Below are 25,391 nucleotides of genomic sequence, written 5' to 3'. Positions count from 1 at the left end.
GGTGAAGCCGATGACCACGTCGAGGGCGTTGAGGACGAGGGATTCAGTCGACGTTCAAGATAGGAGATACCGTATTCAAGGCTCGACACCGACCGGGGGAGGGCGGAAGAAGGGTCGCTCTCCGACATTCGGGGTTGATAAAGAGAAGGAAGCAAGAGAGCAGATTGCTCTTGCTTGTGTGTTTGTTGGTTATGCAGTCAGATCTGTCCAGGAGACGCAGCTGGAGAAAGTATTATGGGCAGTTTGACAACAGCCAAGTGAAGTCCAAATTTGCAACATTGGCTGGCACACATATTGAATAGGGGCGCGCGCAGAAATGCCGGTCTCCAGATGCACACAGTGGTAGGCAGTGTCCAAGAGAATGGAGCCTGCATGTTGAATCCTTTGTCCCCATGAAGCCAGTTTGGATCATTCGTGGCCTATGTAACGTCTGTTCCCATCAAATATCAAGGGCCGCACCGACAATCAGCGACGACCCTTGATTGGGTTTGGAGACGACAATGGCTTCCTCAAGCTTCTCTTTGCTGATCTCTGGGAACTTTTTATAATAGTATTCTTGCTTAAGCGCTTCAGTCACAGCAAGAATCTTGTGCTGAGGCACCAGATGCACTGTGCAACCACCCCAGCCGGCACCGGTGAGTCGAGTTCCATACGCCCCAGCTTTGTGTGCGATGGAGCAGATCTGATCAATCTCAGGACATGAACATTCGTACACATCTCTGCATGAAGCTTGTGTCTTATTCATGAGATCACCGAGATAGAGCAACTTCCCTTCATCCAATTTTCCTGACGTCGTTAAAGTGTCTCGGAACTTGAGGACACGCCCAGCCTCTTCCAAGACATGCAACGCTCGTTGCCTCAGTTTGAATAGATCTGCCCGAATGGGAAACTTCGACATATACTGCTTTTCCAGCTCTTGTACGGAAATTCCCAGAATCTCTGCAATATCTTGTCTAGTGTAGCCCTCCTCTTTAAGCTTTGACTTTATGATCTCGATCATGGAGTCGACCTGTGCCGCCAGAGGCTCATCTGTACGCCCTTCTTTCTTCATGAGTTCTTCTTGAAAGTTGCGCAGGCAAAATCCAAGCGAGCTGTGATCTGGATTCAGAGCAATGTCATGGAGTTTTGCCAACACCACAGTCGCCAAGGTACACTCAACCACCCTGAGGTTGTAATGAAGCGGTGCCGTCACCGCCTTGTCGGAAGTAACGAAAGATTGTGCTATCAGGAATGTGACCTCCGGGTCCGACGTGGGCATAGGGACATGTTCTGCAGAGAATTCTGGGAAGAAGCGGCAGTACAGAAGATAACCCCTCTCAGAGAATATCGACGCAGCTTGGTCCATCCCCCCTGAGAAGACTCCGACAGCACGTTCCGACACAATGCAGAGGTCAAGCAGATCCTGTTTTGAAATGTCGTGGTTGTTCGCTGCCATAACACCCAAAGCAGAAGCACAGACAAAGGCTGCACTGCTAGACAGGCCGCCACCCGCCGGGACATTCCCGTCGATTAGGACCTCCATGCCATTGGGCTTGAAAGAGTCGCCGAACTGCTGTTGGAGATATTCCAGCGACCCTTTCAATCCAGCCAAGAAGTAGTTACTCCATGAATGATTCTCGCGGTCGACTTTGACTGTTCCGGAATTCGGAATTGTCAAATTTTTCGAAGGATACTTTGTGGGATTAATATTGGCAATCTTGATCTCAGCAGCATCACCATTTCCACGGGGGACAATCCGGATTGCGATCAGCACATCAACGGTCAGAGCAGCCGGCAAAACATTGTAGAGCGAATAATCGACGTGTTCGCCAATTATATTGACTCGTCCGGGGCTTCTGGACACGAAGTCTGGCTTGTGGCCATAGTCGCTTTTGAACGTCTGGATCAAATTCTTGAAACGTTGCTCGAGCTCGACAGGCACAGCGCGACTCTCGGATGCTCCTGCATACACATGGTCTAGGCTGTCAACTTTTGGCACAAGGCCTGCCATGTTGAAGACACAGTTCAACTGCAAGATTTTCTAACGGCTTTGTTTGCCCAACACCTTGAAGTGAACCAGAGCACTCTTGTGCTAGTCGTATTGTTGTTTGTTAGATGTCAAATGAGCTGAAGAGAGTCACATATGCAAGAGAAAGAAGATACTTCAGAGAATGGATACAATCCTGTGGCCGACTTCCCTGTTCTTGAGATGGAGTGCTTTCATTTCGGAAAGTTGGGGGGGGAAACAATCGAATCGCAATGACGCAGCCGGAACGGAAAAATGTCACAGCCGAGACTTGTTCAATGTTGTTGTCGCGGACGGTGAACTCCTCGGACTGCTCAAACTTGTCGACGTCTACACACCGGGTACTAATTGTGGTCTTGCAGACATAATCTCGAAATCGATGGCTCTATGTAATGGCGACACGCGATTCCTGGCTTGCTAGGTACCTAGGTATTTACGCTGGAGCAGCTACGGGCACGTACGACCCGCCAAAACCTTTTCCATGTCAGCCTTTTAACTAACCACACCAGTTTTGACAGCAGGGCCACCAAGTGCGCATCTGCCGTCCTCTGGCTCATGATGCCTGGCTTACCCTTTTTGTCCACTGATCCCTGCCTGGTTTCGCTAACCTATTCCGCCAATATAACACAGGGCTGGAAATATACTAAGTACCCCGAGACACGTGCTATCGAGAAACGACGAAGTTACTTGTTTGTAAATGCGCATGGCCAAAGACCAATCCGCGTTTTGCTGGGACTGTGGAGAACAGGGCCTCCTCTACTTAGGTATAGCCAGGCCCCCCTGCCATGAAATAAATGAAGGAGAACGCCTCCGGCTTCGAGATCCCTATCCTGCACGAGTCCATGGTCTTGATTCCATCATTCTTGTTCTTGTTTTCGGAGCTCTATGGAGAGCACTGGGACTACGGCTTCCCACGTCGCCATGCATTTTACCAACCAGTTACTTTGGCACCACCATGATGCAGAAAATATGCAAGCCTCGCCGCACAGGCATCGAATATATTCGCACGTTCAAACAAATTATCGAGCCTGGAAGCGTCGAGAGAATGTTAGGGCTCTCCGAGCTTCGTCTTCCCGGAAGATCAGTCATGAATTGAGGCAGAGAAGACTCCGTCCTAAAACAGACGAGGTTCACCAGCAGACCCCCTCAATGCAGACACAATTTACGACACCCGACCCTGTCGCCAAAGCCACTTCCCATCTCTCGCTCGTGGGTAGGGGAAATTCGGATCCGTTTCAAGTCTACTCCAATGCAATTAGCCCTGGAGAGAACAATCTCATATCTTTATACCGCGACTACATTCTCCCGGTGGCGTACCACTTCAAAATTGGCGACAAGAACCTCAATCAGCTTGCCACGCGAGATTGACTAGACAATGTGGCTACCCTTGAAGAGAGGAGGGCAGCGCTCGGCACTTTGGCTCGCTGTGGCTCGCTCGTCGCTCGAGGGAACCCTGGCATGTGCCCGTGGCCCTAAAATACTCGTGCCAAAGCACTCGAACACTTCGAGACAAAGTTTCGCGCAATGAGGACTTGCAAAACACTGGTGGCTGTCTGCACATGAACACGTTGTTCAATGCCGAAATTATCAATGCCAATCTAGCCGGAGCGATTGTGCTCGGCAAAATGCTGCTGCATGTTTTCAGACGGCAATGGAAACAACGAAGACTGGATTACAAGATGTTATTGTACCAACTCCACAAGGATCTACAATTTGCCTCTAGATTCCTTAGCCGTCCGATATTTGATGAGGGCGAGTGGTTGCCTACAGTGTTGAAGCCTCTTTGGGACGTGGCCGCTCCATATATGCCCATAAATCCCGAAGAAGAACTGGATCATGCTATTATAGAAGACAAGACCGTCTCGTTTTGGTTCACAAAAAGCCGGCCGACGCTCAAGTACAAAAAGATCCAGAATACTGATAGTGAGAGGCTTCCACCTCTGCCGCTGGTACAGACCTCTGCTGTGTCACTCGCGTTCCACTGCCACGGCCGGATGATTAGTTACTATCTGGACAGCGAGGAGCAGCCCAAACGTGATAGCCTAACTGACATGGCTAAAGCCTACCTTTATGCTCACAAAGCCCTCGCACCGGCATCGGCGCAACTCCTAAGATGGAAAAATTACAATCCACGAATCATGGGTGTGCCCATTGATGACAACTGCCGACTTTTGAATGCGCTAGGGTACGCCATAGACCAGTGTGAGATATTTTCAGCACGAGGCGTGGGGAACAAGTATCTGAACGCGAGGATGTGGGTATTGTACATCGCAGAAAGTTGCTCGCGATGGCTTGGTCAATGCAGGTTTTAACTTGGCAGGATCTGAAAGTGATTCTCCAGGGGTTTTCGTACGAAGAACCCCTTCCATCTCAAGGGTCGGTCTGGTTTGAGGAGATGGTACTCAGCTATCAGTTGGGCGAAGAACTCCAGAGACCCCTGAATGACCTCAGCCCAGCATCCCGGTGATTGGGCTGAGATCTCCTTGAGATCCAAAGAGTATGTAGTTCCAGCCGCCGAAGAAAAGTCGAATACTTCTACCCAGTAGATAAAAATAGATGCACTGACGATCGAAGCGACGCGGAGTGCCAGAACTGGGCGACTTCTTGCCGTTTTAACCAAACAATGACATGCTAGCTAAAAATGGCTACTCTGATGGCGCCTAGAAGTAATGGCAACAAATTACGTATCTGCGGCATCCTGCGCGGCGGGTTTGGTGTTAAACCGAGCCTGCTACTCTACTCGGTAAATCAAACCACAATTGAGACACACGATCTGTTGCCTAACTGGAACCAAGGTCTATTTCTGCTGTGTATGTTACTGCTACTATTCGACACTCGGAGGCGATGTATGATTAAGTAAAAGCTGGCAGCTGGTTATTCCCCGAGGGCTGGCACTTGCCTCCCTTTACCTGGACCTCCTTCATTAAACCTCAATCTGCTCCCCGCCGCAATCAGCCTTGGTGATGGATTCAGAACGCTCTGATACCGTCGCGCTCCATCAATCATCCCGGGATCCAGCCCGGTCGGATACCGATGCCGTGCATCCAACGAATGACTCTAATTCAAGACCGCCGGCCCCTTCACGCGTCTCGACCTTTGGACCCAAATGTTGGATATGTATGAGCGACAAAAGTGAAGACGATCCCAACAACCCCCCCGTATGGTGCTCGCCGTGCTCTTGCAGTTTGACTGCCCATGAGGCGTGCCTGTTGGATTGGGTGGCGGATCTCGAGAATCCTAAGAACAAGAACAAGGGCTCTGGACACATTCTATGCCCTCAATGCAAATCCGAAATCAGAATATCAAGACCAAGAAGCTATGTGGTAGACAGCTATCGCGCACTTGACCGCACGCTTGGAAAGTTAGTCCTGCCGGGACTGGGTCTGTCTTTTGTGGGCACATTATGGGCGGGAGCATGGTTCCACGGATTTCAATCTGTCTATTTGGTGTTTGGTCATGAGGATGCGGATCGAGTTTTCAGATATGCCGTACAACGGCCCGAGTTTGCTTGGATGTACTGCCTGATTCCGGTCAATCTGATTCTCGCCCGCACTGACTATGCCGATTTTGCCCTTCCCGGCAGCAGTCTGATTCTTCTTTCTACACAGATCACCGACAAATTTGACATTGACATGACCATCTGGCCGCCTCTGCCAAGCACGGTATTTGCTTGTTTACCTGCCATGAGATCGATCTACAACCGTGTCTACCGTTGGACATTCCGTGATCTCAACCTCAAGTGGCTGGCGGAAGTGCAACCCAGACATTCTCAACGAGGAGAGGCGCAAGTTGAAAATGGTGGCAACGACAATGAGGACGAAGCGCAAGAGGCGGTTGAGGATGGAGAACTTATTCTTCAAATTGACGTCAATCTTAATGGCGAAGGAGAGGATGAAGACGGACGCGAAGAGCAGGCAGGCCTTGCCGGGAATGGGGGAAATGCACAGGGTCACCCCGAGAACCAACACGTCCGTCGGATATTAGGCCGCCACGATCTCGTTGATGGCAGTGGGAGTATCGGACAGACCGTCATTGGAGCGTTAGTGTTCCCTGCGGTGGCTGCGGGAATGGGCAATCTCATCAGCTGCGTCTTGCCGTCATCGTGGCTGACTTACCGCAACTACACGAATGGTCGGCCTGGACTGCTTTCGACGAAATGGGGACGAAGCGTGGTAGGTGGATGCCTTTTCGTGGTGCTCAAGGATGCTTTATTGCTTTACTGCAGATGGAAGCTGGCCCAGGGACATCGGCAAAGGCGCATTATGAATTTTGACAAACGAACGAAAAAGTATTCGGTATAAGGGTTCCTAAGAGCTGTTACTGAATATGAATTGATGGATTGGGCTGAGATTATGATAAGTGGGCAGCCAATTGGGAGGTAGGTTTTCACTCGATAATAGATAGCCAGCACGGTTGCCTGCTGGAAGGTCATCTGGGACTAATGGGGCCCCTTCGGACCCAGTAGCTCTATTGCTTTGGATCTCGCTCTTTAGGAATGAAATGGGGGGGAGATGCCATGCAGCCATAATGTAGATGTGGAGTGACCATGCAACAATGCGAGGCTGGTAATTGCAAACGTGCCAAGCTTCAGCCTTGCATCATGAAAGTTTGCGCCAAAACCAAGCCTAAGGTTTCAATCGAGGTCAAGCTTGAGATTTGGACAACTTCCGTTTCCCATATCAAGTGATTCCTGCGTAACCTATTCTTCCCACCTCCAGACAAAGTCCTGCGGCGGCTAAGGTTGGAAGATGCACACTTCGTCGATCCGTGCCGCGCTGGCACACGTCTTCCAGATCGCACCTCGACCGTCGCTCCGCAGAGTGATTTCGACTTCTCTTTCTTCGAGCACCAATACGGCGATAAAAGGGACCACAAACTCGAGATTGTCCTTCTCGACGAGCGCCGTCCACTATGCAAAAAAGAAAGGGGGCGGCAGACCTGATAGACGAATAAGTGAGTCGTTCTATGCGTTCCTTTTCGCTCTCTTCCGCATCTTTCCCCTTCATCCTTCTACTCATACATTCTTCTTTTCGCGTGACACCATCTACTTCTAATACGCTGCGGCAATTGATGCTGCTCAATCGAACCTTGTTCCTCCTTCCCTCTCTTTTCCTCAGGTCCTAACACATATTGCAGCTTTAATCCGCTACTTCCTGCACCATCCCACAACCCTCACGCCGCGGCCGCTCCGCTTCTCGCGCAACAGATACCTACGGCACTGGACGATCACCCGCGCATGGAACCTGTACCGGCACAACCTCAAGAAGTCCCGCGAGCTCGAGTTGGAGCGCCAATACAACGCCATGCGCGATGCGAATGAAGAACTCCGCGTCGGAGCCAGCGACGGGGGCCGCCTGTTCAGGAAAGCCCAGATGAAGACCGGCATCTGGGGCATCGGCGGTTCGGGCGTGGGTGGTGCTTCTGGATCAGGAGGCAGGGCGAAGGGAGGTGTCCCCATCGAGTACGCGAGAGGTCTGGTAGAGTGGGTGGGAAGCACAGGCGGGCTGGGCGTTGGAGGGGGAGAAGCCGCCGCCGCCGAAGGAAGCGCGAGCAAAGCCAAAATATGGGATTACGCATGGAAAAGACATTGATCTCACGTTGGTGTGATGAGATCTCTGGCCGGCACCGTGAGAGAGGAAAAGAGGAAAGGGTTAAATGGCAGCGGCACGGGAGAAAAGGTGATATGGGCGAAACTGGCGAATCGAACTTTGTATCACTATGCCGGCCAGCGACGGACAAGGGTTGGCAATGGTATTCAGTAAAAGGATATTGACTACAGAAGCCATGCTTCACTCGACAATGAAGATATTAAAGCGAGAGGAGAATGGAATAGGCGGCCTTTCCTGGCGAGGCTCTCATAGTATAGAGGGTGGCGAATCAGATGTGACACGCTGCATGGAGTACAATGGCAGCCTCTGGACTGTTAAATCCCGGACAAGCATGGGCTGTCATAATAGCAGCCCTATTCTCCCAAAGAGAGCAAGCGGAAAGAATCAACATGTATATATACAATGAGGAAAACTTTTTGGAAACTTTTATCTTTCTCGCCAGTAGCCGGCCCTTTTCGACCACGAAACCTGAGTTGAAAAGACGAGAGATTAGTAGAAGGTCGATCATTGATGTCAATTCGCTAAATCGAGTATGAAAAATTCGTTCGCCTCGTGTCGCGCAGGTTCAAACCCAAGTCCGGTGTGGTTCGATCCGTCCCCAGAGAGGATGCCAATCCGGACTTCATTTCCCCAAGATGAAAAGGCACATGGTCTTCTTTTCGCAATTTTGAGTATCGATATCGGATCTGTGCATGAGAGATACTCCGATTGGGGTTGAATCAAAGGAAACGGCCACCTGTCGTGCTTTCAAATCCAGCACGTGTTCATCCAAGTTCGCCATAGCCCGTTGTGAATCATAGAATGACACAGCATCCGCCTCCACCTTGCTTACCATTGAACGTCAGAAGAGCAGCTCTTGTGGCAGCCTCGAAGACATCATCCACACCTTCGCCCGTCAAGCTTGAACATTCAAGGTATTTGCGAGCACCGCAAGCCTGGGCCATCTCGGCGCCTTCCCGGGGCGTAACAAACTTTTGGCTCCTCTTCCGCATCTCTTCGATCGCCATCGGGTCTTCTCTCAGATCCTTCTTCAGGCCGACCAGGATGACAGGCACTTCTGGACATCGCTCGCGAGCTTCCTCGATCCACTTGTGCCGCACGTTCTCCAAACTGTCAGGGCTGTCGACGCTGAAGCCAATGAGAATGACATGTGACTTTGCATATGCGAGGGGCCTCAATCTTTCATAGTCTTCTTGCCCTGCTGTGTCCCACAAAGCCAGTTGTACTGACCTGCCATCGACCCGACAATCTGTGACGTAGTTTTCGAAGACGGTTGGGACGTAGTGAGTCGGGAAATAGCCGAGTGTAAAGACTGATAGCAGTGACGTCTTGCCGCAGGCACCATCACCTATTATAACAAGCTTCCTGCACGAGGCGACGTTAGTGATTGTTCTGGAGGTCTTGCGGAACGTGTGACCTAGGCAGCCTTGCAGGGGAATTGCTGAGTTCGACGGGCAACTGTTCCCACCATGTGGGTGGTGAATTGGTGAGAGCCGACATACCTTCTCATCACATTCTGTTGTGCCTGATTTTGTGCCATGGCGGTAGAAGCTGTTGCGGCTCTGTCCCACGGGCAGGCAGATCACACCACTACAGAGTCGGTGGTCCGGGGGAGAGCTTCAGGAACCGCGGCGGCTTTGGAGGAAGATGGCGAGCAGCTCTTGCAGAGTAGAGGAATGAGGAAGCAGAAGGAGGGCTCAAAGAGTCTTAAGTCGTTGTTGTGCAGTGGATAAATTTGACGACGAGCTGAAATGAAGTCAAAGGGGAGTGGAGGAGCGGCCTGGTGTAACTGGACGCAAGTGAGGTCGCATACAGCAAAGCCAGCGAAGCCAGTCAAGACCAATCCACAAACGGGGTACGTTCACCTCCACCAGCGACCGGCACCGCCAGCCGCAGTTTCAGTCGACTGCAACGATCTTTTGTATTGTAGCTGAGGAAGAGAGAGCAGGCTATCTTGTTTCTGAATAACTGAGACTAGTCCGCTGGGAGTTCGTGGGGTCCAACGGAGAACAAATCCACCTCAAGCGGCACAGCGACTGGGAGAGGAGAGGGTGGTTGAGGCGCAGCCACAAATAGATCTCTTAGGGACCAGGGGTCTGGATCTCGCGATAAGGAGCAGTTCTTCCGGTCAAATCAGTAAGTAGATGATGATGATGCAATGGTAGATGTGAGTTATCCAAGGCTTGAGATTGGGGTGAATCTGTGTGTCTTCTCAATGTCGCTTTACTGTGTGCGTGTGAATACCTGGGTAGGTGTAAGAACTGCGAGGAGAAGGTATATAATTGGAGTACCACGATGCTGGCGGTGGTGACGGGGCAATTATTGAACTCTCCTCTGGTGGGCAGCGAAGGTGCCCAAGTGCCGTAAAGGCCCCTTTGCTGTACCGCAACTTCCTTGGGGCCACCACGAAGGCACACCAGGGAGGCACTGGCCCTTCAAACGCAGTCACAGCCTCAACTGGACGTCGCCGCCCCACGAAACCGAAGTTGGCCCAGACTCGGACTGGATTTGGGACTTTGAACGTCGAGCAACTCAACTTCCTACAATTCAAACAAACTGGAGCCACCATCCTCCTACCATACCCTCGCTTTCTCCCTTCCAACGCCTTCGGCTCGTTGGATTCTCCCTTCTCTCACCCTCTTTCTTTGCTTCCCATACGGCGTCTCCTGTGCTCGTCACCTGCCAATTTGTGATACCCCACCAGCAACCGAAACCGCCGTGCCTTTGATGTGAACCTAGCGAGACCGAGATCGATATCGAACTTAACAGTCCTTTAGTGACGGTCTGGCGCTATGCCTTCCAAAAAGAAAGCCAACACTCAGGTTAATGCTGCCAAACCACAGCCGTTGCCCTCCAACACTTCTGCAAAAGATGCGCCTGCACAACCTCAACCCCTGCAAAACTCGGGGCCGGCCATGTCTTCCACACCCTCGCTAAACAGCCAGCCTTCGCATGCAAAGCTAGACGCAGATCTGAAGACGGGTGATACCACTGAATCGGCTGGAGAGCCTGCTCACACCCCGGCGGTCAATCGCAAAAAGCAAAAGAGACGGGAAAAAGAGGCTGCAAAACGGGCGGCGGAGAAGGCGGACATGCCAATGCCAAATGGCCATGTTTCTGCGACACAACCCAAACCAAACGGACAGTTCCCGCCAGTTAAACAAGGCCGCGGACCAGTAAAGGGTTATTTCACCGAAGAGCCTGACTATCCAGATCCCGCAGACCCTGCCTACCCCGATATTGGAAGCCCCGAAGAAGCTTTTTACAGCGGCGACGAAGATCCCAACTATGGAGAAGGTGCAGATGCAATGCACGACAGTTCCTGGCTGAATACCACCAAGCGGAAGAAGTCCAAACCTACCACCGACGCCTTGTCGAGAACTTCAACGATGCTGTCCCGCTCCAACATCCCGCCCTTATCGAATGCCGCAATGCGAGCCTCCCAGAAACTCTCGAGCGATCATATCTGGAACACTTCAACCCAGGCTGAGCGGGAGAATATCAAGCAGTTTTGGCTGGAGTTGGGCGAAGATGAGCGAAGATCATTGGTCAAGGTCGAGAAGGAGGCTGTCTTGCGCAAAATGAAGGAACAGCAGAAGCATTCCTGCAGCTGCTCCGTGTGTGGACGAAAACGTACCGCCATCGAAGAAGAGTTGGAGGTGCTTTACGACGCTTACTACGAGGAACTCGAGCAGTTTGCCAACCACAACACGGATCTCTCTAACGTCCCTCAGATGATGGCCCCGCCCCGGCCTCCATTCAAACGAGCGACACATCCCATGGCTGGTTCGTACCCTTCGCGAAGTCGAGTTAACGAGATCGAAGACGACGAAGAAGATCTCGAGGACGACGACGAGTACGACGATGAGGACGACGAAGGCTATAGTGATGATGAAGGAGAGCTTGATGATCATGGGCTGCCACCTGGGCCACCCGATTTTTTCCAATTCGGCAATAGTCTTACTGTGAAGGGTCTGGACAAAATGTTCTTCTACAGTGGTGTAATGGGCTAACAGGTTGTACAGATGGCATCCTAACCGTCGCGGACGACTTGCTGAAGAACGATGGAAAACATTTCATAGACATGATGGAGCAATTGGCGGAGAGACGCATGCAACGTGAGGAAGATATTCGCTACCATTCCTCTTCATTAGCTCATCGAGATATCCATCAAGGTCACAATCATCCTCCCATAGATGACGATGATGACTATGACGATGAGGAGGATGACGAGGACTATGACTCCCAAGAAGAGGACGATTTCGAGGGCGATGACATGGTCAGTGGTGGCTAATCTCCGTGCTCGGCAAAACTTCTGACCGTTTGCCTTAGGATTCCATGACCGAAGAACAGCGCATGGAAGAAGGTCGACGAATGTTCCAAATTTTTGCTGCTCGAATGTTCGAACAACGTGTCTTGACCGCATACCGAGAGAAAGTTGCCGCGGAACGACAGAGAAAATTGCTCGAGGAATTAGATGAAGAGAGCCGACTCGACTCACAGCGAGAAGCAAAGAAAGCCCGAGAAGCAGCCAAACGGAAGGAGAAAAAGCGACTCCAGAAACAAGCAAAGGACGAGGAGAAGGCCAAGAAGGAAGCCGAGAAAGCGGCCCAGGAAGCGGCCGTGCGAGAATTGGAAGAAAAGCGGTTAGAGGAACAGCGGCATCGTCGCGAAGAGCAGCGAAGGAAGCGCGAAGCTGAGAAGAAGGCTGCCGAAGAAGAAAGGCTACGCAAGGAAGCCGAGAAGCACCGGAAGCAGCTGGAAGCGCGCGAGCGACAAGCTGAACAAGAACGCAAGGCACGCGAAGCGAAGGAGCGAGAAAGGCAGAGACGCGAGGAGACAAAAAAGAAGGAACGCGAGGAGCGAGAAGCCAAGGAGAAGGAGGCTAGGGAGCGAAAAGCGAAGGAAGACCGCGAGAGAAAAACCAAGGAAGAGCAGGCACGAAAGGAAAAAGAGGCGGCTCTGAGGGTGGAAAAGGAGACCAAGGAGCGTGCAGCCCATCAACACCCGACAAAACAACAGCCTGTGGCTCTCCCTCCAGGGCTACAGCCTCCTTCGCGCGGTCCGAGCATACAGTCGCCACACGTTTCTGTTGCAACTCCGATCATTCCTCCCAAGGTCCCAACACCTGTACGGAATCGACAACCTTCGCAACCCGGGCAGCATTCTCATGGCTCGTCTCCCAGATCACAAAAAGCTAGCACCGAGGCATCCCGAAGTTCTGCTTCTCCAGCAACTGTCGCCATGCCTCAGACACCAGGTTTAGGCCAGGCGGCGAAAGCACAAGGGCAACCTCCGCCACTTCATCACCCGCAACCTTCCGCTCCAAGGTCGCCTCTGAACAACCACGGCCGGGGGCAATACTCGTTCCATATGAATGGATTGCCTGGTTTGGGAGTAAGTGGTCCCCCGATGGGTGCTCCAGGAATGATGCCAACTATGATGCCTCCGATGCACATGTACCAGGGCCCTCCTATGGGTAACCAGCAGCGATTCGCCCAGAATGGCATGCAGTATCCTCCAGGGTTTCCAAGACCTTTCCAACCGGGTCAACAAATGCCCTTTGTCCCACAAGCTCCAGGTCAAGTGCCCCCTATTGTCAATCAACAGCCAGCGCCCAAACCTCAAGTGCATTCCAGGCAACCGTCCAGTGAGCAGGCGCCAATAGGAAGACCTGGACTAGGTCCTGGACTAGGACCCATTGCTCGACCATCCAGCACAACCCCGGACAAACAGAGACCACAAAATACTCCGGACGTCGATGTTGATTACTTGACTACGCAGCTTGGTAGCAAGGCGTTGTTGGATGATTCGGATGCGCCGTTCTTGGAAAATTCGGATGCACGCATGAGTCTCCCACCTGTCGGTCCGCCCGGATCTACGAGGATACCATTCGCGAGCAGCTTCCCCGAGCACAAGCAGGAGCCTTTCGGTATGGGGAACCCTGGTTGGGGTGGCTTCAATCCTGGCATGGCTCCTACTCCTAGCTGGGGCCCGCCCGGTTCGCAACGTCCCAGTCCTGGCTGGGCTCAACCCCCCTTTGGAGCCATCGGTTCTGGACCTCAAGCTATTTCAAGGTCCCATCTCCCACGTCCGATTGCCGTCAGACTTATGCTTGTCCAAGCTTGTCGTCAGTTGTCGCAAATCCCGGTTGCGAGCGCCGATGGGTATCATCCGGTGCAGAATGTTCTCAGACTGCTGGAGAGTCTCAAAGGACCAGGTGAACCTCCAGTTTCCATGGACGAAATGCTTGGGATTTGTGACACCGAAGGCAACTCACAAAATGGCGGCGGATCCTTTGAGGTGATCATTGACAAAGCTAGAGGTCAAGTCATCAAATTCGTCGAGGATGCCCCGAGTCAACAGCCCAGAGGCAGCGTTGGTGAGATAGGAAGCCCTTTACTGGGTCATAGTCAGCATATCCATCACGCCAGTCCATTGGGCGGCATCGTCGGCCAACCAAACAGCTTCGGACCTCCAGGTAGGAGTTTCTAGTGGTTGACTCCCCCAAGAACCAAATTTGGCAGAGAGCTGTTGCGCAGAGAGAACTTACTGCAACTTAATGCTCACCAATACCGAAGGAGTATGTCGGCGACTCATTGAGCTGGCGGCGCTTCTGTGGGTTTCATTGTTCATTCGGGTTTCGTATGAGAGGGAATGGTGTGCGTCCGCTGGTGCTTCTCATAGAGGTAGGGACGGTATCTGTCCCAAGGCCTCACCTCAATGGCGTCAACACTGAGCGGTGGGATTGTCGTCAAGACCACGTAAGAATATTCACAGAGAGCAGCTTTAATGCCTAGAGGGCTGAATAGCTGAATACCACTGCATCTCTACAGTTTGGCAAGGAGATGCTCTCCGCCTTCATATTTTTAAGGGGTCAAGTATAGGTACGACCTCCGTCTGGTTGATTCTTTCGAGTGTATTCTGTGACCATGCTTGCATTTATACCTTAATATCACTCGAGGGATGAGCACCTGAATGCCATTTTCCGAGTGGTATATCTTCAACGAGCCCGTCCTTGTAATCGGGGCATTGCCTGAGCCATATATCGCAACACCCGAGCGTATAAAGTTCCCCCCCTGCCTTCGCGTCTCATGCCTGCGACTAGATCACTATCGCCCTAGTACGTTAAACCCGCCGAGTTTCTTTGAGTCTCCTCCCTTTTCTCCTTTTCTCTGTCCCTGAGCCCTTCCAGTCTCAAGCACGTCACCCTGCTTTCATGGGACCCCACTTTTCATCTCACTCCGTCCATCCCCTGTCTGGTAGCTCACAACCTACCGCCCAATGACAAGGCTGTCCAAGACGCCCGCCGTATATCTCATCACCTTATCGATCCCCTCTCCCCTTATAGCGCTAACGGGTATAGCAGCTACGCGATTCCGCCATCCGTTTTGTTTCCCGCTGGGATGTTCGACTTGCCCGTGCTCCACTTGCTTCATATATGCTGCCAGAGAAAGAAAGTTTGCCTGCGTTGACGCAGCGTTGGCTTCTGGTGTCGTCGCGGCGGCTGCCACCGAATGAGAGATGTCTGCTTTTGTGGCGATGACGAACCAGGGTTTCGCGCTGATGGGCGGATAAGCCAATGGCTCGAGTGTGGATGAGGATGTACGGGAGGAGGCGGAGCTTGAAGGAAATATTGACATTTCCTCTCCTTCGTCGTTGAAGAGTCCGTCCCCGGTGGCTGGCGCAGCTTGGGCTTCGAAGGGGGACCAATTGATTAGCCTCCGCTCCGTCTGTTCACTCACTTCTCGATCCCGGAGGTTCTCGTATTCCCCGACCTCCTTCCACAAGGCCTTCAGCTGCGTGACGGCATCTCCAGCAGACAAATCCACCACAAATGCCAAGATCCTTGCCCGTTCAATGTGTCGGAGGAAAGAGAGCCCGAGACCCTTGTCTAGATGGGCGTCTTCGATGAGTCCGGGAATGTCCGCGACGGTAAAGGATTGACGCGGGATGATGCTTCTAGATGAAGAGGAGTTATCTGGGTGTCCGGATGGGACGCCGGAACGCACTAATGGACGCCCTTCGTTGTTATCCAGGATCACCGTTCCGATGGTGGGTGCGAGAGTGGTGAACGCCCAGTCGCCTATCCTCGTCCTTGAATTGGATATCGCGCGCGTGAATGTACTTTTGCCAGCATTAGGTAACCCAACCAGTCCCACATCCGCTAGCAACTTGAGCTCCAACTCGAGTTTAATCCGCACGCCTAATTCACCCTTCGTCGCGAACTTCGGCTTGGGGTCGGATTTCGTCGCAAAGTGCGGGTTTCCTAGCCCGCCCACCGCCCCTGCGGCGAGGAGGATGGGTTTGTCCATGGGCTTATCCAGGTCTAAATGGATAGGTGCCCGAGGCTGCAGGATGGCGAGATGGGACTTTCTGGGCTTCAGCATGTGAGAAGTGAGCGAGGGCAAATGTGAAGAGATCTGTTGACGGTCGTCTGCAGTTGTGGCGCCGGCGTAGATGATGAATCTATTTCTTAGACCATTATCCGGCATCTTGAAGAGGTCTGGTTCATCACTCATGGCGCGGAGTTCTTTGATGCGAATTTCCTCTTCCGCGCTGGGATCGCTGCGCCATATTTCTCGCACGACCGTCCCCACAGGGACCTGGACGCAGATATCCTCCCCCCTGCGTCCACCTTGGGATTTGCCTTGCCCCCCTATGCCGCGACCGGCTTTTATGACACCTCGTCTGGCAAGTTTATGAAGGGAAGTTTGTCCAGAGACGGCCTGGATGAAAACACTTCCTCCAGACCCGCCGTCGCCGCCGTTGGGCGGCCCATCGGCTATGTGAGCGTCGCGTAGGAATGACACGCATCCACTCCCACCGGAGCCCGCGTGGATGGTTATTTGGCATTTGTCGACAAAGATCGAGCGGGAGTAATCGTCCGGTGAAGGGTTCAGGTGGGTCAATGCAGCAGGGGTCAGTGGTACAGGAGCCTCGAAGGTAGGGGCGATGAGAGACGCATCGTTTTCCGCAACGGACGGTTTATAGAGTCGACTGGATTGGTGTAGATGTTGGAACCGGGGGCGGGTGTGAAGTTGAATCCGACGAGCTTGAGCGCGCAGGCAGTTCGCAGAGGCCTGGAAAAGGCAAGGGTAGAGAAAGGGCATCAACGTGCCCTGCACTGGGTTCATCTTGTCATATATTTATTGCCTATGAATCCGGGCCGAGGCCTTTGGACGTCTGTATTCTTTTTTATTAGTGTGAGGTTGCGTTCAACGCGCAGGCGGGAGAAAAAGCTCGCGACCCATCAGCGGAGCGGAGTTGATGCCGAGACATCGGACGCGGTGGAGCCCGACGAGTCTGAACAAATGAAATGCCTAGATTCCAACGGGACCCAAACTTTAACATGTCCACCAGTTTTCTACCTCGTACTCGGCACATTTCGTCTTAGAGAAATCCATAGAGTTGCTCTAATCGAGTGTCCAACAACGGCCATGCTCGGGCACCGTTGGAGACGTTATACGAATGATGGCATTGGTTGACACAAGACCCTGTTATTCGAAGGAGAAGTGCCGCGGTAGATCGCCAGACACTCCACAACCATGCAAGGAGATCCTTCTGGAGAACGCAGGTACAACCATCTCCAAACGTCTCCAAGAAAAGTGCCAGAAACTATCAATCCTATGTTGTGGGGGCTAGCTGAACCTTCGTGGACGAGGGTACGACCCCAAATCTGCGACCTAGCAAATTCGTGCCGGCATTTTGCATGTGGCAGGCGCAGAGATGATATCCACCGAGATGGGATGAGCAGAATCCCACCCCACGGAAAACAGTTCTTACTGGGACAAATCCGGGGAGACGAGACCGAAGCTCGCAAGCTTCTTCCCGCCTGCTGCGGACTCGCATGTATGCACAGAGAGGGATCGCTACAAAGCAACGAGACCAGATCCCACTTGTATCTCAACCTCGGCAATCGTGCGTGGGAACGACCGCAGAGCACGTTATTGCCGTACGGAGGCCTGTGTCAATGACAACGTTGTAACCGGGGGTCCTGCCGCCTCATCGAATCAGTACCTGATGGCTCCAAGTCGCGTGATCATGGCATATGGAGTTTAATATGTCATCCAGCGATGCCACATATCCCAGTATCTACATCAAAGTCCTATACAAAGCCAGCCACGCCACTCCACTAAAGATGATTTGGGAAGAAATGGTCCGCATTTTTCTCCTGCCACTCTCCATCATGTGCGAGGACAATCTCGACCGGGATGCCGTTTAGCCCATCCCTTTGAAGCACGCGCATGGTGTTTAGCGTCTTGTATGCTGCTTCGAGATCTTTATGGATTGTGGTTGTTCGACCCTTGTCATCTTTCCAGGACCCGAAATCCGTCTCGCCTTTGAAAATCCGCATGTGATGACAAGCATCAGCAGCTAAGTACACCCATTTGTCAACAGCAACTCGTACCAAGGCGTTCAAATGACCGGGTAAATGACCTGGGCTGTCCACGATGTAAACGGTGCCATCGTTGAACATGTCAATGGCATTTTGAATCGGAGATATGGGCCGCCAATACCATCTGTGAGCCTCGTCAAACACCTCACCAGTCTTGGGGCTCGGTGTTGCTGGCAATTCGATCGTGCGATCCATCGGCAGTAGGTCGGGCTCGAAGAACGGGTTTGCTAGGTCCGGTCCCATTTCATTTCTGAGCAGCTTGCCCGTATTGTGGCCGGCAATAAAAGTTGCAGAGGTGAAATCAGATGGGGTACCCACATGGTCCCAATGCACGTGGCTCATGATCACATAGTCGATCTGTGAGGCGTCGACGTTTCCCAGCGCCAACGCTGACTTCACATCGTCTTCGCTGCTTAATGGATGTCTCGTTTCAAGGTGCTTTTGCAGTCCAGGGTGGTATTTGGTCAGGTCTTTCCGGATGCTCAGGTCAAAGACAATCTTTGACTTTGATGCGGAATGCTGAATCAAGAAAGCCATTGACGGCATGGTCAATTTCTCCCCTTCTTTGGCATCCGCGAGGAATTTCGATGCTGGAGGTGAGAGATAGCCGCAACGAAGTGGCGACACTGTCGGATAGGAGATCGTCATATTGATACTCCTTTCAAAGGAAGCTCTTATCTGGTCTTTGGTCTTTTGTTCTCGACTTAATTATCGACCTGAAGGAATATATTCCACCATTCACTCAGCAATTATTCTCTCCCAGTTCACCCTCACGGCTCGCCATGGTTCCCCACTGCTAACGGCGAAAGCCCGACGCCACCACCCTTGGGGTAGCCCAAGGCTCCGGGTCGAAACCTTCACACTCGTGGGGGCGATAGGCGTGGGGTGCGGTCTCCGCCCTCCGCTCTATCCTGGTTCTTTGGGAGAATGCTGGCGTGCCCACGCGTCGAGAGCACGTCGCCATAATTCTAACAACTGCGGGCAAAATGAGCCCGAGAACCCGAGCTCGAGGCTTCGAAAACGACTATGAAAAGCATGTTATTGGGAATTGGGATTTAAGGCTTTCTTGGCTTAATGAAAGCAGTTAGCTAAACTATCTACGTGCTGGCCGACATCAGCTGGATATGTGTGATGGATGGCGTCCAATTTGCCTCCTCCATACGCCGAATCCTACCAGTCAAAGATGTCTTGTGCACCAGGAAGATAAAGACCGAGACGCTTCGGAGATTGCAGTTTCCGAATGCGACCAAACAACCATGGAAACTTCGACTTTTGCTTGACTTCAAAGTCATAGATCTTTTCTTCGCTCAAAAGCGTGTTACTGATGTCATCCAGACCGTTGACCAAGCAGTGCTTGGTGTATGGATCCATCTTGAATGTTGCAATCAGCTTGCCATCGGCATCTCTGATCTCCTGCTTGGGCAAATCCACTTCGACTTCACGTTTTACGAGGCCTTCAGCATGGATTTTCTGCAAAGCCTCGACGTCTTCAAGGGGAATTGCTAGCAACCCGTTCTTTCCGGAATTGTTGAAGAATATGGATGCGAAAGAAGGAGCAATAACGCATCGGAAGCCGAAGTCGACCAGTGCCCATACAGCATGCTCCCTCGAGGAACCGCAGCCGAAGTTCTCCCCGGTGCATACCAGAATCTTAGACTTCCGGTAAGGGTCTTGATTCAGGACAAATTCGGGAACTTCTTCGTGCGTTGTGCTGTCATATCGCAATTCCTGAAACAGATGTGGCCCTAGACCAGTCCTTTTCGTGGTTTTGAGATACTCTCCAGGGATCACAAGGTCGGTGTTGATATTTTGCATGTCAAATGGTGCGGGCACAGAACGCACCACGTCAAACTTGGGGATCCCTTCCACACTGTGCTTGGCTTCTGCCGATGGTCGTTTTGCAATTGCATCATCTCCGCCATCAATTGCAGAGGCGGGGACGGCGGGAGTTACCTCAATTGGACCATAGCTCCTGACCTTGTCTCCGTTGAGCGTCAGTTGTGTTACCCCGAGTGATCCATTTTGCGAGGTCAAGAACTCCCTTACGTCAGTAAAGTGACCTTTGATGGCGGCCGCCGCTGCCATGGCTGGGGATAGGAGGTGGGTTCTGCCGCCAGGTCCTTGCCTTCCTTCGAAATTCCTGTTTGTCGTTGAGGCGCATCGCTCTCCCGGAGCAAGGACGTCAGGATTCATGGCCAGACACATGGAACAGCCAGCTTCCCGCCAGTCAAAGCCGGCGGCTTTCAGAATAACATCCAGGCCTTCATTTTCTGCTTGCTGCTTTACCAGCCCCGAGCCTGGAACGACCATCGCATAAACCGAATCTGCGACCTTTCTACCTCTTGCTACTCTTGCGGCAGCTCTAAGGTCTTCAATTCTCGAGTTCGTACAAGATCCGATGAACACACGGTCGATCTTAATATCAGTGGCAAGCATGTTCGGACTCAGGTCCATATATTTGAGTGAGCGGCGGATTGCGGCGGCTTTGAACGGTTCTTTCTCGTCATACTCTGCTGGATCCGGGATCTTGCCATTAACTGGGATGACGTCGTCTGGCGAGGTACCCCAGGTGATTGACGGACCTATGTCTGCAGCATTTATGTCGACAGTATAGTCCCATTGAGCGTCCTCGTCGCTATACAATGTTTTCCAGTATGCAAGAGCCTTATCCCAGTCGGCCCCCGAAGGGACAAGCGGTCGCCCTTTTAGATATTCGAATGTGACCTCATCGGGGGCCACGAGTCCACTTCGAGCACCTCCTTCAATGCTCATATTGCACAGCACCATTCGTGCCTCCATGGACAGGTTTCGAATGGTCGACCCGCAAAATTCAATGACGCATCCGGTCGCTCCCGCTGTGCCAATCTTGCCCAGCAAATACAAGATGATGTCCTTGGAGTAGACACCCAGACCAAGTTCGCCTTCGACACGAACGCGGAAGTTCCTGTACTTCTTCTGAAGCACAGTCTGGGTGGCTAGCACGTGTTCAATATCTGAAGTTCCTCCACTCACAGCCAGGGCGCCCACTGCTCCATGGGTAGGCGTATGGGAATCGCCACAGAACATTGTAGATCCAGGGAGCGTTAGCCCTTGCTCCGGGCCCACAACATGGACAATACCTTGCCGGCGATCGGGCATGCCTAAGTACTTGATATTGTTCTCTTTGACGTTCTTCTCAAGCAATGTGATCTGGGTTCTGGCTTGTGGCTCCTTGACGAAAGACGCCGCATCCCGGTATTGGGACCGGTCATCCGTTGGAACATTGTGATCAACTGTAGCCAGCGTCAAGTCTGTCCTTCGCACGGGGCGTTTGTTCTTCCTAAGGCCATCGAATGCTTGAGCGGTTGGGACCTCGAAAATCAGATGCGAATCCACATATAATAGTGGTGCTGTTTTGTCGTCAGGATTTACCAAATGTTCTTGGTAGATTTTGTCGTACAGTGTGAGAGGCATTTCGACTCGGTGTGGCTTCTCGAAGTCGGTCGTGTGCTACACAGGCAGTGCTCGTATCAAATCTGCCAGCAAGAGGCATCACCAGTATGTATCATTTGTTCACGTGTCCGGGGAATGGCCGGGCTCCGTGGGGGAAGCTCCCTCGAAAGCGCCATACCGCCGTCTCAAGGGTCTCCAGGCACCTTGAAAGATCAGCTCCCATCGACTTGCAACTAACCGCACATCCATTACCCCCAAGTCTCCACGTGGCTGCGAGAGAGATAATGTGTAGTCTTTCAAAATCCGTGGGGGTCGAGATGTATTGGATTCGACTTTCAGTCCGCTATCTACTGATCTATCGAGATGTCCTCACAGCCTAGCGCTTTCAGACATGGCATTTGATTCCGCCTTATCCAGAACTTGCAAGAGAGCAGTCACCACAGCATCCCCCATCTCCGTCGTCGAGGCAGTACCTCCGATATCGCCCGTTCTAACCTCGAGACCGCCGGAGGCCTTGTCATCAAGTGCAATACTAACAGCCTCGTCAATGGCATTGGCCAAGAAGTCCAAGTCACAACTGTACCGCAACATCATGGCGGCACTTTGAATCGTTGCAATTGGATTGGCTTTGTTGGGTGGTAAATCTGGTGCCGAACCGTGACTCGGCTCGTACATGCCTGTGGAAAGTGGCTCGCCTGGAATGCCAGACAAACAAGCGGAAGGACTGAAGCCAAGTGATCCTGCAACAGCCGCTGCTTCATCGGAGAACAAGTCCCCGAAGATGTTGTCACACATCACAATGCCGTTCAGCGATCTAGGGTTCTTCACCATGATCAGGGCCAGAGAATCGGACAATTGGTGGTGGAGAGGGATGTCCGGGAATTCTCGGTCGTGGATCGTGGTCACAGCTTCACGCCACAGTCGGCAAACGGCCAAAACGTTGGCCTTGTCGACAGAAGTGATCTTGCTGGGACCTTTAGGGCCTCCATGTTTGCGTGACAGATAAGCAGCCATTCGCGAGATTCGCTCAATCTCCCATCGGTGGTAGCCCCAGACATCATGAGCATAGTCGAGTTCTTCTTTCTTTTCGCCGAAGTATACGCCGCCAAGATTTTCTCGAAGAACAATGAAGTCGGTTCCCGACACAAGGGACTCTTTCAGTGGCGAGCATTTGGCAACTCCCGGAGAAGGGATTTTGCATGGCCGGATATTAGCCCAGCAGTTCAGTGCCTTTCTCAAGTCTAGCACCGAAGTCTCTGGCCGCAAGGCTCCAGTCATGCCCCATTTTGGGCCACCGACCGCGCCGAAGAGCACAGCAACGGAGTTCTTTGCCTTTTCGATGACCTGGGGTGTCAAAGGGATGCCGTGAACATCGATAGATTGGCCACCCAACAAATCAAAATCGAGGTCAAATTTGATGCTTTGCTTAGCCACGGAGGGATGGGCCTCAACCGCACGAAGTACTTTGACTGCTTCGCGGATGACCTCAGCGCCGATATGGTCTCCGGGAAGTACGAGAATCTTGAAAGAAGGCATTATTGGGTCAAGTTTGAATGAACAGAACGGTGTAAAATGTCAAAGTGTGTCAGTCTTGCCAGTTTTCGGACCGGCGTATCGTTCTTTAAAAGGGACTATGTACGGCGACTGACACCGACGTGCAGCGACGATATCGCTCGACAATCCCCCACGTACGAATTGAATTTGCCCAGCCGGCCATTCCCCGACCGGAACATGTCTAAAGCAGCTCTATCCCATAAAGCCGAATTCTGCGGCACTTGGGGATGAAGACTCATGCAGGCACTTCACCCATCCGGAGAGTGGCCGAAGAAGCTTTCCCCGGATTTGAACGCCATGGATCTACAGAGTACAGTGGGGGTTGGGATTCTCCTGACATTTGAATAGATTTCCCCACGGATCAGGCCATGGCTAGCCATGATACCACTGCCGATATCCCAGGGGCTTGGACGAGGGACGGTGCTTCTAGAGCCTCCCTCGAGCCTACATAAAGCGGTTGACCGAGTCGCCACGTCTTTAGCCAGTCTCACACTCCTCTCTTTCTCTCCGGTTCTATTGCACCCTCTCATCAAGCAAGCTATTCCACCATGGCTGCCGAAAAAGACTCTGTTGTCCAAGGCAAGACCGACATCACTCATGTCGAAGGCCAGGACATCACCTCCACCGCCGAGAACGAGCAGAAAATCGAGGCCGTCGGCAGGCTTGAGGCCCTCGCCTTCAACTATACCAAGGCGGAGGAGAAACGCATGCTCACGAAAATCGACATCATCGTCCTAGGCTATGTCTCCGGTGCATACCTGTTGGCATATATGGATCGCGGCAACATAGGAAACGCTAACACGGCTGGTATGTCCAAGGATCTGGGCCTCACTGATGGCCAGTACCAATGGCTCTTGACTGCGTTGTACTTGGGTTACATTCTCTTTGACTGGCAGACTGTTTTCTACAAGATCTTTCCAGCCCGATACTATGTCCCCACCGTCATCATTATCTGGGGTACCATTGCTGGATGCTGCGGTGCTGCCCAAAACTTTGCAGGCATGCTGGTCTTGCGACTCTTGTTGGGCATCTTCGAGTCCTCCTACAGCCCTGGACTGGCCTACTTCTTCTCCTTCTTCTATTACCGCAAAGAAATGGGTCGACGACTGGGCTGGTACGTGTCAATTGCTCCTCTAGGGGCCTCTTTTGCCGGAGCATTCGCCTACTTTGTCACAAAACACCATCATGCCATCGCAGGTTGGCGTGCCCTGTTCCTCGTGGAAGGTCTACCTGCTGTCGCCGTGGGCCTCTTCGGCTACTACTGGCTCCCCAGCAATCCTCAAGACTGCCAATTCCTTACCGAGAAGGAAAAGAAGATTGCCCGCGCTCGCATGGTCCGAATGGTCGGAAATGTCGAGCGTGACCGGAAGATCGATATCAAGAACTTCTTTGCATCATTGCTCGACCTCAAGAACTGGTTGCCGACCCTCATGTACTTCTCCTGCAATGTGAGCTACGCCTCTTTGCCAATCTACATACCAACCATCCTCCAAGGCATGGGTTTCACCGCTCTCCACGCCCAAGGTCTCTCGGCACCGCCCTACCTGTTTGCCTGTCTCGTTGTGCTTGCAATCGGTCATCTCTCCGACCATTTCCAACGCCGAGGCATCTTCCTCGCCATGTGCAGCGGAACCGCCGCCGTGGGCTATCTGATCTTATGTCTGGTCGAAGTGGTCGGAGTCAAATACTTTGCTCTCTACCTCGTCGCAGGCGGACTGTACCCGTGTATCGGTCTCGTCCTCTCCTGGGTCGCGAACAACAACGGCAGCGACAGCAAGCGCGGCGCCGGCTTCATCCTCATGAACTTCGTAGGCCAGTGCGGGCCGCTCGTGGGGACCCACATCTTCCCGGCCAGCGAGGCGCCTCACTACAAGAAGGGATTCTGGATCAGTTTTGGATTCTGCACTTTCGCGGCGACGATGGCATTGACGCAGATTGCTTGGTTGACACACCTGAACAAGAAGCTCGACGAGAAGTACGGACCAGTCCGCGAAATCGTCAACACCGAGGACGAGATCGGCGCGGAAACCGACTCGAGCGAGAATTTCAGGTATATCTTGTAGAAAACAAACCGCTGCGGCCTAGGCTGGCAATCTGGTACATACGTATCACTTACTAAGGAGGGGAAAACAGTTGTCTACGTGACTCCACTGGCACGAGTCGTGGAAAGGGAGACTACAGAATGCTCATGAGCTTTGCTTGCTAATCGAATTCCTTGTTTCAAAATATTTCCTCTTTCATTCACTCGCTCACAAAACGGCTCGCTCGGTCAAGGATCAACGCAAGCAGGACTTCAAGCTTGCAACGCGTAAGACAAATCCACGCTCACTTCACCATAAATCCCTGCGTAGAGCATCGTTCGACTCCGTGGCAAGTGCTAGAGCATGTGAGC

General features: G+C 52.4%; 11 protein-coding genes across 11 annotated transcripts; 5 read left to right on the top strand and 6 right to left on the bottom strand.

The window, feature by feature from the left end:
- Window positions 1–439: 439 nt before the first annotated feature.
- On the bottom strand, window positions 440–1,990 carry A1O5_09152 (galactokinase; the record flags this gene model as incomplete). Its single annotated transcript, XM_007749732.1, has 1 exon — window positions 440–1,990. One exon carries the CDS (start codon window positions 1,988–1,990, stop codon window positions 440–442), a length of 1,551 nt encoding a protein of 516 aa, XP_007747922.1.
- A 1,640-nt stretch (window positions 1,991–3,630) lies between these two features.
- Window positions 3,631–4,472, top strand: A1O5_09151 (uncharacterized protein; the record flags this gene model as incomplete). The annotated part of the gene is made up of 2 exons (XM_007749731.1): window positions 3,631–4,263; window positions 4,326–4,472. 2 exons carry the CDS (start codon window positions 3,631–3,633, stop codon window positions 4,470–4,472), a joined length of 780 nt encoding a protein of 259 aa, XP_007747921.1.
- Window positions 4,473–4,968: 496 nt separating this feature from the next.
- Window positions 4,969–6,278, top strand: A1O5_09150 (uncharacterized protein; the record flags this gene model as incomplete). The annotated part of the gene is made up of 2 exons (XM_007749730.1): window positions 4,969–6,177; window positions 6,231–6,278. The coding sequence occupies 2 exons, from the start codon at window positions 4,969–4,971 to the stop codon at window positions 6,276–6,278; spliced, it is 1,257 nt and encodes a 418-aa protein (XP_007747920.1).
- Window positions 6,279–6,753: 475 nt separating this feature from the next.
- On the top strand, window positions 6,754–7,596 carry A1O5_09149 (uncharacterized protein; the record flags this gene model as incomplete). Its single annotated transcript, XM_007749729.1, has 2 exons — window positions 6,754–6,958; window positions 7,142–7,596. 2 exons carry the CDS (start codon window positions 6,754–6,756, stop codon window positions 7,594–7,596), a joined length of 660 nt encoding a protein of 219 aa, XP_007747919.1.
- Window positions 7,597–8,408: 812 nt separating this feature from the next.
- On the bottom strand, window positions 8,409–9,154 carry A1O5_09148 (GTP-binding protein rho2; the record flags this gene model as incomplete). The annotated part of the gene is made up of 2 exons (XM_007749728.1): window positions 8,409–8,979; window positions 9,117–9,154. The coding sequence occupies 2 exons, from the start codon at window positions 9,152–9,154 to the stop codon at window positions 8,409–8,411; spliced, it is 609 nt and encodes a 202-aa protein (XP_007747918.1).
- A 1,252-nt stretch (window positions 9,155–10,406) lies between these two features.
- A1O5_09147 (uncharacterized protein) lies at window positions 10,407–14,109 on the top strand (the record flags this gene model as incomplete). The annotated part of the gene is made up of 3 exons (XM_007749727.1): window positions 10,407–11,586; window positions 11,640–11,893; window positions 11,947–14,109. The coding sequence occupies 3 exons, from the start codon at window positions 10,407–10,409 to the stop codon at window positions 14,107–14,109; spliced, it is 3,597 nt and encodes a 1,198-aa protein (XP_007747917.1).
- Window positions 14,110–14,888: 779 nt separating this feature from the next.
- On the bottom strand, window positions 14,889–16,751 carry A1O5_09146 (uncharacterized protein; the record flags this gene model as incomplete). Its single annotated transcript, XM_007749726.1, has 1 exon — window positions 14,889–16,751. The coding sequence occupies one exon, from the start codon at window positions 16,749–16,751 to the stop codon at window positions 14,889–14,891; it is 1,863 nt and encodes a 620-aa protein (XP_007747916.1).
- A 998-nt stretch (window positions 16,752–17,749) lies between these two features.
- On the bottom strand, window positions 17,750–18,661 carry A1O5_09145 (uncharacterized protein; the record flags this gene model as incomplete). The annotated part of the gene is made up of 1 exon (XM_007749725.1): window positions 17,750–18,661. One exon carries the CDS (start codon window positions 18,659–18,661, stop codon window positions 17,750–17,752), a length of 912 nt encoding a protein of 303 aa, XP_007747915.1.
- Window positions 18,662–19,183: 522 nt separating this feature from the next.
- Window positions 19,184–21,466, bottom strand: A1O5_09144 (3-isopropylmalate dehydratase; the record flags this gene model as incomplete). Its single annotated transcript, XM_007749724.1, has 1 exon — window positions 19,184–21,466. One exon carries the CDS (start codon window positions 21,464–21,466, stop codon window positions 19,184–19,186), a length of 2,283 nt encoding a protein of 760 aa, XP_007747914.1.
- A 348-nt stretch (window positions 21,467–21,814) lies between these two features.
- Window positions 21,815–22,981, bottom strand: A1O5_09143 (3-isopropylmalate dehydrogenase; the record flags this gene model as incomplete). Its single annotated transcript, XM_007749723.1, has 1 exon — window positions 21,815–22,981. One exon carries the CDS (start codon window positions 22,979–22,981, stop codon window positions 21,815–21,817), a length of 1,167 nt encoding a protein of 388 aa, XP_007747913.1.
- A 566-nt stretch (window positions 22,982–23,547) lies between these two features.
- On the top strand, window positions 23,548–25,062 carry A1O5_09142 (uncharacterized protein; the record flags this gene model as incomplete). Its single annotated transcript, XM_007749722.1, has 1 exon — window positions 23,548–25,062. One exon carries the CDS (start codon window positions 23,548–23,550, stop codon window positions 25,060–25,062), a length of 1,515 nt encoding a protein of 504 aa, XP_007747912.1.
- Between the last annotated feature and the right edge of the window lie 329 nt (window positions 25,063–25,391).

The sequence above is a fragment of the Cladophialophora psammophila genome (assembly GCF_000585535.1).
Source record: "Cladophialophora psammophila CBS 110553 chromosome Unknown aczJe-supercont1.15, whole genome shotgun sequence".
Lineage (NCBI taxonomy): Eukaryota > Fungi > Ascomycota > Eurotiomycetes > Chaetothyriales > Herpotrichiellaceae > Cladophialophora > Cladophialophora psammophila.
The sequence above is the reverse complement of the archived record's forward strand: the minus strand, read 5'-3'. Positions and strand labels throughout refer to the sequence as shown.